Here is a 16,158-nt window from a genome sequence, read left to right as displayed (position 1 = left end):
AAAATAACCTAACCAACACCATCTAAAAAAAATCTTAGCCGATATTAGCAAAAAATAGCTTTGGTTGACATCATACAAAAAAAATTCTGACAAAAAAAACCTCAGCCAACGTTAGTGAAAAATAATTTATGTCGATATCCGTAAAAACTTTGGTCATCCGTAGTTGTGATTGTTGAGTGAGAAAGAATCGCGAGTAAGAACGTAAGTTAAAGTGAGCATCTCCAAAAAAAGAATTTCAAATTCTATATTTTTTGAGAGAATTTGAAATCTCACTATTTTAGTGAATCAAAATGATTCATAAAAATACCAAAATTTAAATCTCCTTTCAAATACTCTATCCAAACAAGTTTTATCATGAATAATTTTAAATTCCTTAAAAAAATGAATTTTCCAATTAAATTATTTTATCCAAACACATTATTATAGGGGTTTTTTTTTTTTTTTTTTTTTTTTTTTTTTTTTTTTTTATATTCACCGTGACCGTATCACAATTGCAGCTGCATCACCGCAATTTAACATCAATACATTATATTTCATATAATCTCGCAAGTCTCTTGCAAGACGTTGGTAGCAAAAATCGTTTAACTATCGCATAAATAAAATTCATATACCTATACACTATCATGTCAATAACTTTAATCTTTATTCTTAAGTGTTTTGTAGTCAAATTTCAGCTCCTAATTAAATAAATTATTATCTGTATGTATTCATGATAGTGTGATCACAATTAGAATTACACATACAAACTCAGTTCAGAAAAAATGTCAGGGCAATTGAACTCAGCAGGGAGCTTATTACCATGAAATCCACATTGTGAAAAAACGAAACTAACGTATTTTAAAGCAAGAAATGAGAAAACCCCTACCACAAATCAAAATGAAAATGACATTTCCTGGTGTTAAACTAAAAAAGAGAAAAAAAGTCAACATCTGAAAAGAGAGAGGAGAAAGGACCATTGGATCGTAGAGCGAGAATCTTCTAGGAGAAGGAAGCCCAGAAGAAAAAGAGGCATAAACAATGATTTTTTTTTTTATTTCAAATTATTATTACAGCAAATATTTCTATTCTGTGTATGGGAAAATCAAAAAGTCCTCAAAATATTACAGGATAAATATCTCTTAGTGTTACCTTAGTGGTTTTTGTTAGTGATAAATTTGTTTTTCTCCACCTTTTAAAGGGTGTGAGGGATGAAATTTGATAATCGAATATATTTATCATATTTTATATATTTTATTAGATTTAATTTTATATTTACGTTTTTCATGAACATATTTGTCCGAAAAAAATGATTATTTATCTAAAATAATTATATATATATATATATATATATATATATATATATATATATATATATATATATATATATATTTAAAGAGTGTAGTGGTCTTTAAATAAATCAATAATCGAGCATGATCGATTAGGCGTGCAAAGGGCATCTGTCATTTCGTTCACTCCATAGAATTGCAGTCAGGAACACACTACACAACTAAGAATCACACCACACTCTGACCTCAACGTTTTCAACAACCATTTCTCTTCCCATCAACGGTTCAACGCATCACTGCACAATCACTTCCTTCTTCAAATACTTCTCCTCTCATCTTTTGTCTCCTTTCTCTTCAATCACCGTTTTCCCAAAACAATTCTCTTCTCTTCTAATTCTCATCACGCAACCGCGTAACTAAAATCTCCGTTTCCGTTCAATTCCTTCATAACTCTCCTCCACTTTTTATTATTATCATTATCATTATTTAATTATTTATTAATAATAGTAGTAATAATTTCATTCCCCTCTTTGCTTCGAGTTTAATCAAAATTTCAATCATGCAGCGCTCTCACTCTCTCTCTCTCTAGAGAGCTCGGCCTGCCATGTCATCACAAACAGCCGCCTCCATGGAGGCGCCGGAGTCCCACGCGCCGCTGCTCCGCCCCCTCACCGATGCCAGCCGAGCCCCCGTCCCCACGCTCGCGCTCCTCCTCGGTCGCGCCGGCCGTCGCGGTCCCTCCATGCTGGTGCGGGAGACGGCAGCGCGTGAGCTTGAGGAGCGCCGGGCCGACTGGGGTTACTCCAAGCCGGTGGTGGCGCTTGACATGTCGTGGAACATGGCCTTCGTCGTCGTCACGGCGGTGATGCTCGCATGCACTACCGCCGAGCGCCCGAACACGCCGATCCGCGTGTGGATCGTTGGCTACGCGCTGCAGTGCCTCGTGCACGTGTTGCTCGTGTGGCTCGAATACCGTCGCCGGAGCCGGAGGGACTCGCACCACGGCCAGAGAGCGCGGGACGTGGAGAGCGACGCCGGCAGCGGTGACGAAGACTACAGTGACGACAGAGATTGGAGCTCTGGCTACTCGTCTCGCTCCCGGTGCGTTCAATTCAATTCAATTTTGTTCATGTTGAGCTTAATTATTCTGTTTTTAATTGACATGAAAAATTGTTCTCTTTTCTTGGATGTTAGGGTTTTGAGTTTTAATTTTATTACTTGATATCTTAGTGGGTTCAGTTCAATTCAATTTGACTGTAGTGGTTTGATTTTACTGAGCAGGTTTTTTTTAGTCAACGAATTTGTTCATTTATTTTGAATTTTTTGGATGCTAGGGTTTAAGTTTTAATTTCGAACTTATATTGTGAATGTTATTTGGAGAACCAAAATTATGAATTCTGGTGAACTTTGGTGAAATTAGTGCTTGTGTTATGTTGTCGAGTAAAGTGTTTTTGTGCCCTTTTGGTTTTTAGTAGATATGAGATAGAAATGAATAGAGAGTACAGTTGGTCAGATGAACGTTTACGCTGGAGCTTGTGATCCAATTAAGGAATTTAGTAAAGTTATTCCAGGCGATTTTCAAATATTGCGCTTCGGAATTATGATTAAGGGTTATGTAATTTTCATGATTGGGCTTGATAACACTGACATAGTGTCATGATTAAGAGGCTATTGATAACAAAATTTGGTTTGCTAGAGGTAGCAGGATGAGTGAAGGACCCATGAATGGGGTATGTGTTTGTCTAATATCATAACATGGACAATAGTAGGTGAGGGTAAACTATTTATCGTCTTCAACAACCTAGAAAGGATCCTAATGTGTGTCTTGATTGTGGATTTAGCCTTTTATTTTTGTATTGAAAATGAATATAGTTTTGAGCCCAACATTGCATTGAAAAAACTCACCATACCTGTACTGTAGAAATTGAATTTGTATTTGATATGGCAATAACCAAATTTTTGGACTCATATATATTTTATTGTGTAATTTGGCTTAGTTTGAGCCAATACATGCTAGCACTAGCTAGAGCAACCTCAATACCATCAAATTCCATGGTCGATATGGAGGGCTGTTATGACTTTATGTGGCTTTTTTTGTCCCAAGGGTTATTCAGCTGTCTTCTCTGGTTTGACTTTGACGATGCAACCCTTTTTTAAGTTATTAAATTAAATATTGCCAGTATTTAGATCGAATATATATACTTTATTAAAACATAACATGTCTTACCTGTATCCTAATGTTTCAATTTTTTTATATTTACACATTGTATCAGATAGTTGTACCTGTACCTTTGAAACATAGCTAACAACTTAAGATTTAAGGGGACTTGGTTTATTGGGATGGAATAGGAGTCTCTTTAATTCAGAAGAGTAAAGTTCAATCCTTTTTTCCACATTTCATTCATTAATTTAATTTCAGCTCAAGTTTTGGATGGGTTGGTGTTTGTAACAGAAAAGATCATTTATGGGCTTGCACTTGACATCACAAGCGTATAGTTGAGTTGTTTCCCCTGAAGGTGGTTTTATGTCATGGACTTGTTGAAGATATTGAAGCCTGTTATAGCTATGTAAATTAAGTTCTCTCAACATTAATTGATACAGGAGTGACCAAAATAGCCAATCGAATGTTGCTTTCCTTCATAATGTGCTATGCTATACGTGTTCTTTTAGATTTTACTGTGACTTTTTTACTGCTTTACATATTAGCTGTGGCCTGTGGGTTTTCATCTATCCCATATCAGCCCCCCCTGCTCCCCCTCATTCTCACAGATTGCCTAATTATTACCTGTAGGTTTACAGATATGATTGCAATTAATAATGATTATTTGCCCCTTTGTATCTGCCTTCTGGTATAAAATTGCAGTCACTATAATGTGGTTGACTAAATGAGGTCTAGTCTTCTTGATAGTTGATAAAAAGATTGTTAGTATATGTCTGGTAATATTGAAAGAATTTAAGGCTTGATTTAGGTTTCAGTAAATCTAATCCTTCTGTAGATATTTTTGGCATGTAAGCTTTACCTCGGATCGTGTACTGTAATGTGAGGACTAACCGCAGTCCACAGGACAGGACTATCATATCTCTGGGAAAAGGAAATAGATATCCGTTCTTATCCCAAATACCTTGGCTGATGAAGCATATTAATCTGCTATAGTCTTAAATGTTGTTTGCTTATTATATTATACTTGATACTTCTTTGGACTGTACTATATAACTAAGATTGATTGACAGTGATTTTGATTATTTACAAAACAGCTTCACAAAACGATGTGAGTTGTTAAATACTGGGGTTTCATTCCTTTGGTGGATAGTGGGCTTTTATTGGGTTGTCTCTGGTGGCAATATACTTCTGCAAGATGCCCCACGATTGTACTGGTAAGCCTTTATTTCTAACATATCTATACATGTAGAGTCACATATAAAGATGATATTTGCTATCTGTTCAGGTGCCTGAACAATGCATATACATATGAGTTCATTTCACCTTTTTTTGGGGGGTGGGAGTGAAGACATGTTGCTTTTCATTTATTTCTTTTGAATAACAGAAGGATGGAGTTTCCTTTGGGTATCTCTTGTTTTTACGAGGGTACTAGCTCCCATAGCAACTAGTGGCTAATATTTAGCCATATTTTACCCATTTTTTAATTCTTTGATTAAATGCTCATTGTGTACTCTCATAAATATATCAATATGGTCTTTCAAACTCTAGTGATGCCATCAAATTGGTCGTAAAAGACTAAAATATATTTCATTATTTGCTATTGAAGGATTAATTTGATGTCCCCAATAAATGGAGAACAAATTTGATGTTTGGTGTAATTGTGAGGACTGTGGAGGATCAAAATGGGCATTTTACTGTATTGCACGTTTGAAAATAAGATAAGCTTTAGTTGTTCCTTTCTTCTGATGCAGCCATGTGTTTTTTCATTTTGTGTTGTGAATTTTGTTTCAAACTTTTATGTCAAATTTCTTTTTGTCTCTTTAGTTATTCAATCAAAGGACACTTTTACCTTTTCTTAATTTTATTTTTATCAATACCCATTTTTTCAATCAACATTAAGAAACTATTTTTTCAGTTATTCATATATGATTATACTAGTAGTTGATTATCAAAGTCTACAATAAAGTACTTGTGATCATAACAAAAAGAAGAAAGCATTGCCACATATCTGTCCTGGGACCATATTAGGTAGTATTACCATGTCAGGAAAATTACTTATTTTCTCCATCCCATGTTTGAATGTTGCAAAAAGCATCATTAGTCATATTTGAAAGAAGTCTTGGCTCTACATACTTGTCTACTATTTACTACAACTTTAGGGATATAGAGGAAAATACATTTTAGTCCTGTTCAAGTAACGGAGATGTATACCAAAGTATCAGTCAATAAAAGAAAATTGGAGGATTCTCCTTGGATATGTATTTAGGAGTATCTTATGTGTATTGATGGCTTTAAACCGCCATAATCAATTAAAGTAAAAATAAAATAAAATAGATTTGACATTGCTCATTACAAACATAACACCAAAACTAAACATAGATTAAACACCACCACTACCACTGTTCATCATCAAACCGCACCACCAACACCCTTGGCCCGCTTCCACCTCTCTTCACAATTGAAAATCCATAACCCAGTAAACATCAAACACAAAATTACTCAACATCCGTAACCCATAAAACATCAATCAAACACAAAATTACTCAACATGACAACATCCAACACCATTTATTCGAAATTACACAATCAAAAATCCATAACCTTAACCATGGAATTCTGAGTCAACCACAACATCCTTCCCTGTTCTTCAAAATCCTTCCTTCCTCTCAACCATCAGCACCTCCAGGGTCACGTTCCATAACAAAGTGGTTGTGGTTGTGGCGGTGGCGGTGTAGATCTAGTAAAATCGTACATGCAGGCAGTGAAGAGGGTGGTGTTGGGGTTGGAGGACGCAAATCTGATGAAGCCGCTAGCAGATGGCATCATGTGGCGCGTGGATGTAACACTCCATTTTTCATAAAATAAATTAAAAAGAATTTTTATTTATAAATAAATAGAATTTTAGAAAAAATGATGAGGTTTTTATAATTAAATAAATAAAGAGAAATAGTTTTATTGATTAAAATATTGATGTGAAGGAAAATAAAAAGGATATCTTATTTATTCATTTGATAGGAAATAAAATAGAGTTCATGTTTATAAAATAATAAAAATAAAGAAAAATAGAGTAAATAAAAGGGTAAGAGTACCCTAACTTTAAATAGAGACATATTAGGTCAATTCTCAAACTAACGATGCGTGTCTCTACGATTCCTCTTATTCTCAACTTCGTTTCCCCTTCTTCCTTTCCCAAAACCCTCTCTTTTTCTTGCATACACTCAAACCTGTCTCAGTAAAATGACGATCCCATACTCGTTAATCGTTGGATTGTCGTGAATTTTTTTTTTTGCTCAGCAAAAATAGATATATTATATATTAGAAGTACCAGAGGTACTAAGGATACAAATGATTCCACATTGTGCAGCTGATTGCTAGTACATAACCAAACTGCAAACTCGTGGAATTATTACATAAATTCATTATCTTTCCTCTCACCTAATTCCTAAACGCTTCCTTGAGGTTAGAAGACCATTGATTGAAGTGAATTGCAAAATCCTTGTCCATGGTTTTAAGCCATGTCCAAAGAGTTAGAATTGCATCTTCCATCAAAAATGGCATTTTGGAATACTATTCTGTTTCTGAGCTTCCAAGTTGTCCATGTCATTGCGATCCACCAACATTTCCAACTTATAAGTTTTTTTCTGTCTGCAAAGTCGGGCACGTGCTGCAAGTAATGATCCCTAGGACTTTGAGGTACTGCTGTTGTTAAGCCCATCCAAGATAAAGACTCCCACCATAGGGGTAGGATATTGCGGCAGTTGAAGAATAAGTGAGCAGCCTCCTCCTCTACCTCTCCACATAGTGGGCACATCAAGTCATTGACCACCACTTGTCGCCTTGTTAGATTCATCTTTGTAGGAAGTCTGTCCCTTATACATCTCCAAGCAAACACCTGTGCTTTAGCTGGAATTTTAAGCTTCCATAAATCCATAAAGTCTGAATTCTGCTCAGCTGCCATATGTTCTCCCCATATCAAATCATAACCACTTTTTGTTGAGTAATATCCACTTTGATTTATCTTCCAGCTCCATTTGTCCTCCACATTTGGCTGTATCTGCTGATGTGATAATTCCTCAATAAAATTGTCTGCCATTTGTACTTCACAATCAAAAAGTGCCCTCCTCCAAGCTAAATTCCATTCCCATTCATTGTTGTTGTTGGTCCCCGTATGGCTGATGATTTGTTTCTGTTGGGATGATATCCTGTACAGCCTTGGATATTTGTCCATTAGTGGTACAGCATTGTGTGTCCAGGGGTTCTCCCAAAATCTGAACTTATCCCCACCCTCCACCTTCCACTCAGTTTCCTTTTTAAGTACCAAATTCTGTTGCTGTTGCAGATTTATCACCAAGTCCTTCCACCAAATGGAGTCATTCCTTCCTCTTGTGCCTTCCTCCAACACCCTCCATCCTCCGTATTTTGATAACAGTATTTTTGCCCATTGCTCCTCCTGCTTATGAAATAAATCCCAGCGCCATTTACCCAACAAAGCTGAATTAAATGTCCTCAGATCTTTAATACCAAGACCCCCTTTATCCTTTGGTTGGCAGACTGTCCTCCATTTAACCCAAGCTATCTTTCTCTACTCCATCCCTCCTCCCCATAAGAATTGTCGCTGAATTGCCTCCTATCTAGCTATAATTTTTGACGGAACCTTGAAAAAGGAAAAGAAATAAATAGGAATCGCTGTTAGGGCTGCATTAATAAGTGTCACTCTCCCCCCAAAGGATATGTGTCTGTGTTTCCATGTAGCTAATCTTCTCTCACATTTTTTGATTATAGGATCCCATAACCGACTACGACTTGGATTGTCCCCAATGGGGATACCCAAGTAGGAAAAAGGAAAGGACAATATTCTACAATTTAGGTATCGTGCCGCCTCAGCCTGCCACTGCTCAGACTTCCCTACTACCCCAAAACTACTCTTTGCAAAATTTTTCTTTAGCCCAGATACAAGCTCAAAGCTTCTCAGAATGGATTTGATTGTCTTCACATTCTGCACTGAGGCATCACCAAAGAAAATGGTGTCATCTGCATACTGGAGGATGTTAACTGGTATGTTGTCTTCCCCCACCAAGAGGCTACTGTAAAAGCTCTTATCCAATGCTTCTCTCATGAGATCAGTTAAACCTTCAGCAACAATGTTAAAGAGGAGAGGTGCTAGTGGGTCACCTTGTCTTAGGCCTCTATGTGGTGTGAATTCTTTTGTAGGACTCCCGTTGACCAAAACAGAAATTGTGGCTGACCGGAGACATCCCTCTATCCAACTAATCCACTTAGAGCAGAATCCTAGCCTCCTCATCATGTAGGAAAGAAAGCCCCAAGAGACTGAATCATATGCTCTTTCATAATCCACTTTAAACACCAAACATGGCTTGTGGCACCTCTTTGCTTCCTCAAGTGCCTCATTAGCTATCAGCACACTGTGTAGAAGCTGTCTTCCTCTAATAAATGCAGATTGTTTCTCATTTATTATATGTGACATCAACTTCTTGAGTCTATTGGCAAGGAGTTTTGCCACAATCTTGTAAATACAGCCTATTAGTGATATAGGCCTATATTCATTAAGATTTTGTGGGTCCTTCACTTTTGGGATCAAAGTGATGAAGGAAGCGTTGCTGCCCCTAGGGAACACCCCATTTGCATGGACTTCATGAATGAACCGATTGAAATCTGGCTTGAGTACCTCCCAGAATTGTTTTATGAATTTGAAGTTTAGTCCATCCGGCCCAGGACTCTTTTCACTTCCACAATCCCAAACTGCCGCCCTTATTTCATCCGCATTAAATGATCCCACCAGCAAATCATTTTGTATCTGATCAATACTCTTGAATCTCACTCCATTAAGAACTGGTCTGCATTGGTCCGGTTCACTGAAATTTTTATTAAAGAAACTCCGGATCTCCTCTTTCACTATTGCAGGATCATCTACCCAAGATCCATCTACAAGTACTCCTTTGACTGCATTATTTGTACGTCTTGAGTTCATTAGTAAATGAAAGTACCGTGAATTACAATCCCCTTCTTTGGTCCATCTTACTCTGGCCTTTTGTCTCATCAGTGACTCATGGGAAAGTGCTGCTGCCCATAATTCCTCCTGAAGCATTTTACGAGTATTCATCTCCTGAGGTGTCAACTGTCTGCTGATACTTTCTTCTTCCAGCCTGTTCAATTGTGCCTCAACTTGCTGTACCTTCTTGAGAGAGTCACCATTCAGATCCCTATTCCACACCTTCAAGGCCTCCTTAAGTTTCTTTATTTTTACCTTGAGAGTGAAACCCCCCCAGCCCCTTGGTTGATTGCTGGTCCAACATTCTGTGTCTGCCTTTATAAAACTCTTATCCTTCAGCCAACAATCGAAAACCCTAAAAAGGTTTTGGCCCCCAGTCAATGACTTTAGCCCTGAGCATGATTGGGCAATGATCAGAAAAATTTCTATCTAAGGTGAACATGGTGCTGGCTGGCCATTTTTGAATCCAATTGAGGGATACTAGGAATCTGTCCAGTCGACTCATTGTGGCCCCATTTGGCTTGAACCACGTGAATTTTTTCCCCACTGAAGGTACTTCTTCCAATTCAACATCAGCTATCCACTAATTGAATTCATTGATGTTGGTAGCTTCCACTCCCCTGTAAGACACACCATCCCTTTCAGAATGATGCCTAATACTGTTGAAATCTCCCATGAAGCACCATAGACCTTCGGGATCTAGTTGTCTCAGTTGTTTAAGAGAATCCCACAGTATCCGCTTCTATTGGCTGTCACACGGAGAATATATATTGACTACACTTGTTTTCTGGTTTTCTTTTAGCCAGACTCCTTCCAATAGGATAAATCCACTGCCCACTTCCTTTCTTTCCAGTTTGAATGCCTGCTGACTCCAAACACAAAGTAAGCCACCAGCTGTATTTATTGCTGGTTGAAATTCCCAGCCAATATCCGAATCCCCCCATAATGCATGACATGTGGCCTTATCAATTGACTCCCTCTTAGTTTCTTGTATACAGATCATATCTACTTTTTGATTCCTGACTAGTCTCCTTATAGCCCCCCATTTGACCCCTCTCCCAAGCCCTCTGACATTATAAGATACTATATTCATAATGGCCTGTGATTTTTTCCCTTCTCTGCTGCCACCTTTTTATCTCTGCTCTCCCTTTCAGTTATCTTGTTAATTATTTCTGCATGATCTGATTCACTGTGTACCCCCAAAATTTTTGCTATCTCCCATTGGGATGCTGCCTCTTCCATGTCGTCTTCATTTATTTTTTCCAAGGGTGCAGTTGTATCAGCCATGTCAATAGAGCTTTGATGTTGTATCGGAACCTTATCTATGAAGCACTTTTGGATTGGATGTTCAGAATCTGCAAATGGTGGGTCTGTGCTCGATGCTGGAGACTTTTTCTTTGTCGTTAGTGTTCCACTATATTGGGCCTGCTTGTGGTGAGATATCTTCCTCATAACAAGCACCTTTATTTCTTTATATACCCCTTCTTTTTTACTAGCCGTATTATCCCTGGAGAGGCCCGTATCATTTAACGGCCCAATTGGTATGTCTAGTGAGTCACGTCCAGTACTTGGCAGCAAAGGGGGCCCAATAGCCTTCCACATTTGAATTGGTTTGACTGTGGGTTGTGATGGTTAACCCACCTCATGTGCTGGCTTTATCTTCTTTATTTGGATGTTGCGTGTCATCATGGAATCAGTTTTATTTCCATTCACAGCTTCAAGGACGTCGCTCTCGTATCCTCGGTTTGACCCAACGTCCATTTCCTCTTCAGCACTCTCTGTCCCTGACATCTTCCTTCTGCTCCCTTCTACTTCCTTCTTTTGTGTATCTTCTGTCATCTCTGCAGATGGTTGTTGGGGTTTTTTGGGTCGCGTGCATTGCTGTGGTCTCGGGATTATCTCCACTTTCTGCTGGACAATGCCCGTCGGGCTTTTGACCAAGAACGGACTCTCGGTTAAAGGCCCGTAAAGAGCGTTTTCTTCTCCGCCGTCCCCCCCTTCGCCGGCGGTACCTTTCGGCGAGTTGAAGAAGTCGAGATTTATTGACGGTGCCGCGCCGACGGAGTCAATGTCAATATCTTCCGATTGGACGTCCTCCGACATGATTGATTCACTATTGGCTCGACGATTCTGTGTGCCGCCGTTGACCGCCCCTTCTTCTACGATAGCTATATGGTGCTCTGCTCCGTCAATAGTCACGACAACTGTGTGCTGAAGTCGGGGTCTCCATGGAGTTCTTATGAGGACTCTCGCCCTGTCCAACTGTGTCAGCTCTTCAAAGTCGTCGTCGACATCGATTAGATCACCGACGGCAGTCACAATCTTTCGAATGTTGTCGGTGTCCCATACCTGTAGTGGAACCCCTTAGCATTGGGCCCATATCACCCTGTATCCTGGCTTCATGTTCGGGTTCCATTTCTCTAACGAGTGGAACAGATGTTGGAGCTTCCGTGCCTTGCTGTTCGAGAGCCCAAGTATTAGAACCATATCGTCGCCGATATATTTCGGCACTACGTTCAGTCCTAACTCCCACGTTATCTCGTCTTCAACTCTTTCAAAATCATTTGCCTTCTCAAGGCGTCCAACCCTGCTTCTTTAAGCCATTCCTTCTTCCCCCAGCCTACTTGCAATTGTATCGTCAACTGTGACTGTGTTTGTCCACTGTATGTTGGTCGGGGTTGCCTTCTCTGTCCAACAACCATTGGGTTGTTGTTAGCTGTGACCTCCGCATATGTCTTGTGCTCAGTTCTGAACATTGTTGGCTTGTGATGTTCATTCCTCCCCTCTGTGTTGTGTCCTTCTTGTTTGGTCTTCAATTTGTCAACATGCTGTTCAGACCCCATTTTTCGTCTCCCATACTTTGGGAGATTCACATACAACTTTAGGCCATCTATGATGAGATTATCCAGCTTCCTTGCAAGTTCGTGTTCGTCCAGTACATCCTTGAACCTAGCGAAACCATATCTTCTTCCCCCTTGGTTCCTGTGATTAGGGATGAAAATCTCCCTTACGTCACCCCATTTCTTGAAGTAGGTCCAGAGATCTTTCGCTGTTGTATGGTCAGGGAAACGTGTGAAGTAGTATGTAGTGATGTCTCGCTTCTCCCTCCAGCTTGAGGTGTGATACTTGTGTAGAAATCTTGTCCTTGCCGATGCGTAGTTTAGTCTAGGATCCTCTCCATCTCTTTGTCTCTCTCGCTGTCTCCCCTTCCCCCTCCTCACGGTGGTCCACTCACTCTCTCTCATTGGCACACTCTCTATCCTCTAACTCTCTCTCATCTCTCTCATGGATATTTTGTGGAGACTTTTAGCCGCCGGTATTTGATTATCGTCAATGGCGTTGTCATGAAATTTAAATAGTAGGTTCAAAACTTATTTCCGCACATACTCACCGTTGAGATTTTGAAGATAATGTCTGTGGTGGAAGAATTGCCCCTCGCACTGAGTTTTTTCTTTTCCTGCAGACACTCAAAACCTGTCCGATTAAAACTACGAGTCTTTTACCCTTTTGAAAGACTTTTATTTAAATGTGTTTTAATAACTTAATAAATTATGATTTCTTATTCCTTTTATTATCAGTACATATATGTGTGGGGTAGAGGGTGTCACAAAAGATGTGCTGCGCGAGGAGGTTACTTTGCCATTTTAAGTTGCTGTGATTCAAAGCTTGTGAGGATTCTAGACGAAAGTAAAAATTAAGCATTGTGAAATATTTTAGATTCCTCAATAATACCAATTTTCAAGATTTTTTAATATTAAAATATTAGGATAAATCCAAGTCCCGCATCAGCTAAAGATAAAACCAAGAGTATATCAATGGGTGCAACTCTCACCCTATGAGCTAATTTTTGGGGTTGGGTTACATCCGCATTCTAAGATGATATCAGAGTTTATGCTACATCCATCAAAAGGGTCACCCATCATATTATCCCCGTACTAGTCCCAAAAGTGTTGGGTGGGAGATGTATTGCGAAAAACCTAAGTCCCACAATAGTTAGAGATATAGGCAAGATAGAGTATATAAGTGGGAACAACCCTCACCTTGTGAGCTAACTTTTGAGGTTGAGTTAGGCCAAAATCCACATTCTAAGAGTTTCAAACACATGTTTATATTGTATTTTATTTTTATTGCCTGTAAAATAATCTACCAATTAAACCAATAGTTTCTTAAAGTACTTTTAGAATTTATATATTTTTACGTATATTCATAAATATCCATGCAATGTATGGACGCTTACTAATTATTTTTATTTAATAAATTGTTTGTTGAATTTTATTAACATAACTGACAAAAGTATCTGTTTTTGTAATTCTATAGGTTGGTTGTTGTCTTTCTGGCATTTGATGTCTTTTTTGCCATCTTCTGTGTTGTCTTGGCTTGCTTGATTGGCATTGCTCTCTGTTGTTGTTTGCCCTGCATCATTGCTATTCTCTATGCTGTTGCAGGACAGGTACGAGTGAAAAATATTTTAGACTGACTAAAATATTTCCAACTTGTGAACCTTCTAATGTTTCTCTATTGTTTCGGAATAACATAGGAAGGTGCATCAGAAGCAGATCTTAGCATGCTTCCAAAATACAGATTTAGAATATTAAGCGATGAGGATAAGCCTAGTGGTGGAGCTGGATCTATGGTTCCCATAGAAACCAGCAGCGCTTACTTGGCAAATGAACGAACACTTCTACCTGAGGATGCGGTATGCTTTTCTCAAAATTCAATTTATTTTTATTGAAGTTCATCACTTCTATGAAATAGAAATTGATGGTTCTCTGATTTTCTATTTCGGTCAATGCACAAAGATTTATACTATGGCTTGTGTTCATGAGTGTGATCTGGTTAACCTGGGGGAAAATAATAAATGCAACTGCTACAACTAGTACTGAAATTTGTGAAATAACTGATAGAGGTTCAAAGTTTGCGTTAAACAACATATGAACTTGTGGTATTATATTTTTTTTTTTCCAAATTTAATATATTACATTTAGAAGATCCAAAGAGGTTACTACCTTGTACCTGAGGTAAAAAATTGTATATATGAAAGAAAATAGTTTATTCATTATCACGCACTACTATGAACTAAGTCTGAGAAAATCGAAAACAACAATATTTGCATTCAACTGGATCTCATTTAAAGTAAATAAAAAAATGCATATCTTTAGCTGCTTTTATGGGTTACTTTTTTCGCCCTATTCTGAGTTCTTTCGGCAATATAGGAGGGGAGAAAAGAAGTGTAGACATTGACGCTTATTAAAGATGAAGTCACCAAGCAAATAATAAAATGAAAGATTTTGCTAAGGAGGCTCTTATTAGGTGCTGCGTATTTGCGTAGATGGTTTTGATGAAGATTTTGCTAAACTATTCTTGAAAGAGGAACCTAGTTGAAAATGTATGCAGGCCTGAGCTCTTCTAGGATGTTGCTTTGTGGTCTTAATTCAATTATTATGATTTTTCATTTAATGCAAGATTCGAGCTTGTATATGTTTCTCTATAATAAATTGTCTCAATTACCAAAAAACCACTTAGATTAGAACACTTCATTTGTGGACTATAAAAACAGGCTGCTACAATTCAGCTTTCGATTTTCAGGAGTCTATTTTATTATTATCCGCTGATGGTTGCATTTCAGGAATGTTGTATATGCCTTTGTTCATATGAGGATGGAGCAGAGCTGCATGCTCTTCCCTGCAATCATCATTTCCATTCTTCATGCATTGTGAAATGGCTGAAGATGAATGCAACTTGTCCTCTCTGCAAGTACAATATTCTAAAGGGAAACGAACAAGTGTGACAGAAAAGTGAAGAACATACCAAGTACCAACTGGGTGTTTCAACAACTGTTCTGTAATATGTATATATAATTTCAAGACAAGAAGGTAAAGTTTACCTCCGTACTCGTTGGGTTTTGATCGTTGTTTCGTTTAGCGGTTTCTGTAGAGAAAAGATATATAGAGCATTTATTGGTGAATAAGTTAGCAACTGTAGTATGCTTAAGCATTATTTCGTCCTTTTTAGATTCAGAGTTGTCCAATTTATGGATTGTTCATTACTTTTCTGACGGAAACTAGATTGTTTCATTTGCTGCTGTTGAGTAATCACAGGTTTAATTCATTTGATTGTGTTAAATTTATGGACTATGGTATGAACTTTCTTATTTTATGTAAAGATGTGAGTTTCTTGATTACGCTATGAAAACTACAGAGAATGCCACCCATCGAATTTACATTACATTCACAATGAAATGCTTGATGAAAGTAGATATATTTATTGGGTTATTTAACAACGCAAGTTATTTTCATTGATTGAAGAAAATATTTTTTGAACTACGAGTCATGTTATTAAATATAACCATTACTTAAATTATTTAATTTTATTGGTATATTTTGAATAGAATTTAAATTTATCACGTTATTAATTAAAATTAGTTAATTTAACTTAATGAAAGTAGATATATTTATTGGGTTATTAACAACGTAAGTTATTTTCATTGATCTGTTATTAAATATAATTATTACTTAAATCATTTAATTTTATGGGCGTATTTTGAATAGAATTTAAATTTATCACATTATTAATTTAAATTAATTAATTAAACTATTTTTATTGGTCTTAAAATTAGATATTCTTTATATATTTAAAATTAGAGGTAGTATTATGGTACATTTGATATGCATTAAGGTACAACAAAAAGAAAATAACTCATGGCAACCGCTTAAGTTACAAAA

The 16,158-nt window shown here is 37.6% G+C and overlaps 1 protein-coding gene across 5 annotated transcripts; it reads left to right on the top strand.

Annotated features, from left to right (window-relative positions):
- The first annotated feature begins 1,377 nt into the window (after positions 1–1,377).
- LOC100816519 (E3 ubiquitin protein ligase RIE1) lies at positions 1,378–15,559 on the top strand. 5 transcript variants are annotated; one of them, XM_006583654.4, is made up of 6 exons: positions 1,378–1,548; positions 1,831–2,366; positions 4,521–4,640; positions 13,754–13,886; positions 13,974–14,132; positions 15,063–15,559. In XM_006583654.4, exons 2-6 carry the CDS (start codon positions 1,870–1,872, stop codon positions 15,222–15,224), a joined length of 1,071 nt encoding a protein of 356 aa, XP_006583717.1. In that variant the 5' UTR covers positions 1,378–1,548; positions 1,831–1,869; the 3' UTR covers positions 15,225–15,559. The 5 variants fall into 5 exon arrangements, with proteins under 5 accessions (XP_006583717.1, XP_014633566.1, XP_040873093.1 ...); XM_006583653.4 differs by having other exon boundaries at positions 1,398–1,677; XM_041017160.1 differs by having other exon boundaries at positions 1,425–1,548; positions 14,650–15,559.
- Positions 15,560–16,158: the final 599 nt, after the last annotated feature.

Source organism: Glycine max, chromosome 7 (genome assembly GCF_000004515.6).
Source record: "Glycine max cultivar Williams 82 chromosome 7, Glycine_max_v4.0, whole genome shotgun sequence".
Lineage (NCBI taxonomy): Eukaryota > Viridiplantae > Streptophyta > Magnoliopsida > Fabales > Fabaceae > Glycine > Glycine max.
This window is presented reverse-complemented; position numbering and strand designations above follow the sequence as displayed.

Bases quoted from the DNA above. Each gene is read 5' to 3' on its own strand.
- LOC100816519 (XM_006583654.4), top strand. From the start codon at position 1,870: ATGTCATCACAAACAGCCGCCTCCATGGAGGCGCCGGAGTCCCACGCG. The intron at 2,367-4,520 runs GTGCGTTCAATT...TTTACAAAACAG, and splicing joins GGCTACTCGTCTCGCTCCCG to CTTCACAAAACGATGTGAGT. The intron at 14,133-15,062 runs GTATGCTTTTCT...GTTGCATTTCAG, and splicing joins CACTTCTACCTGAGGATGCG to GAATGTTGTATATGCCTTTG.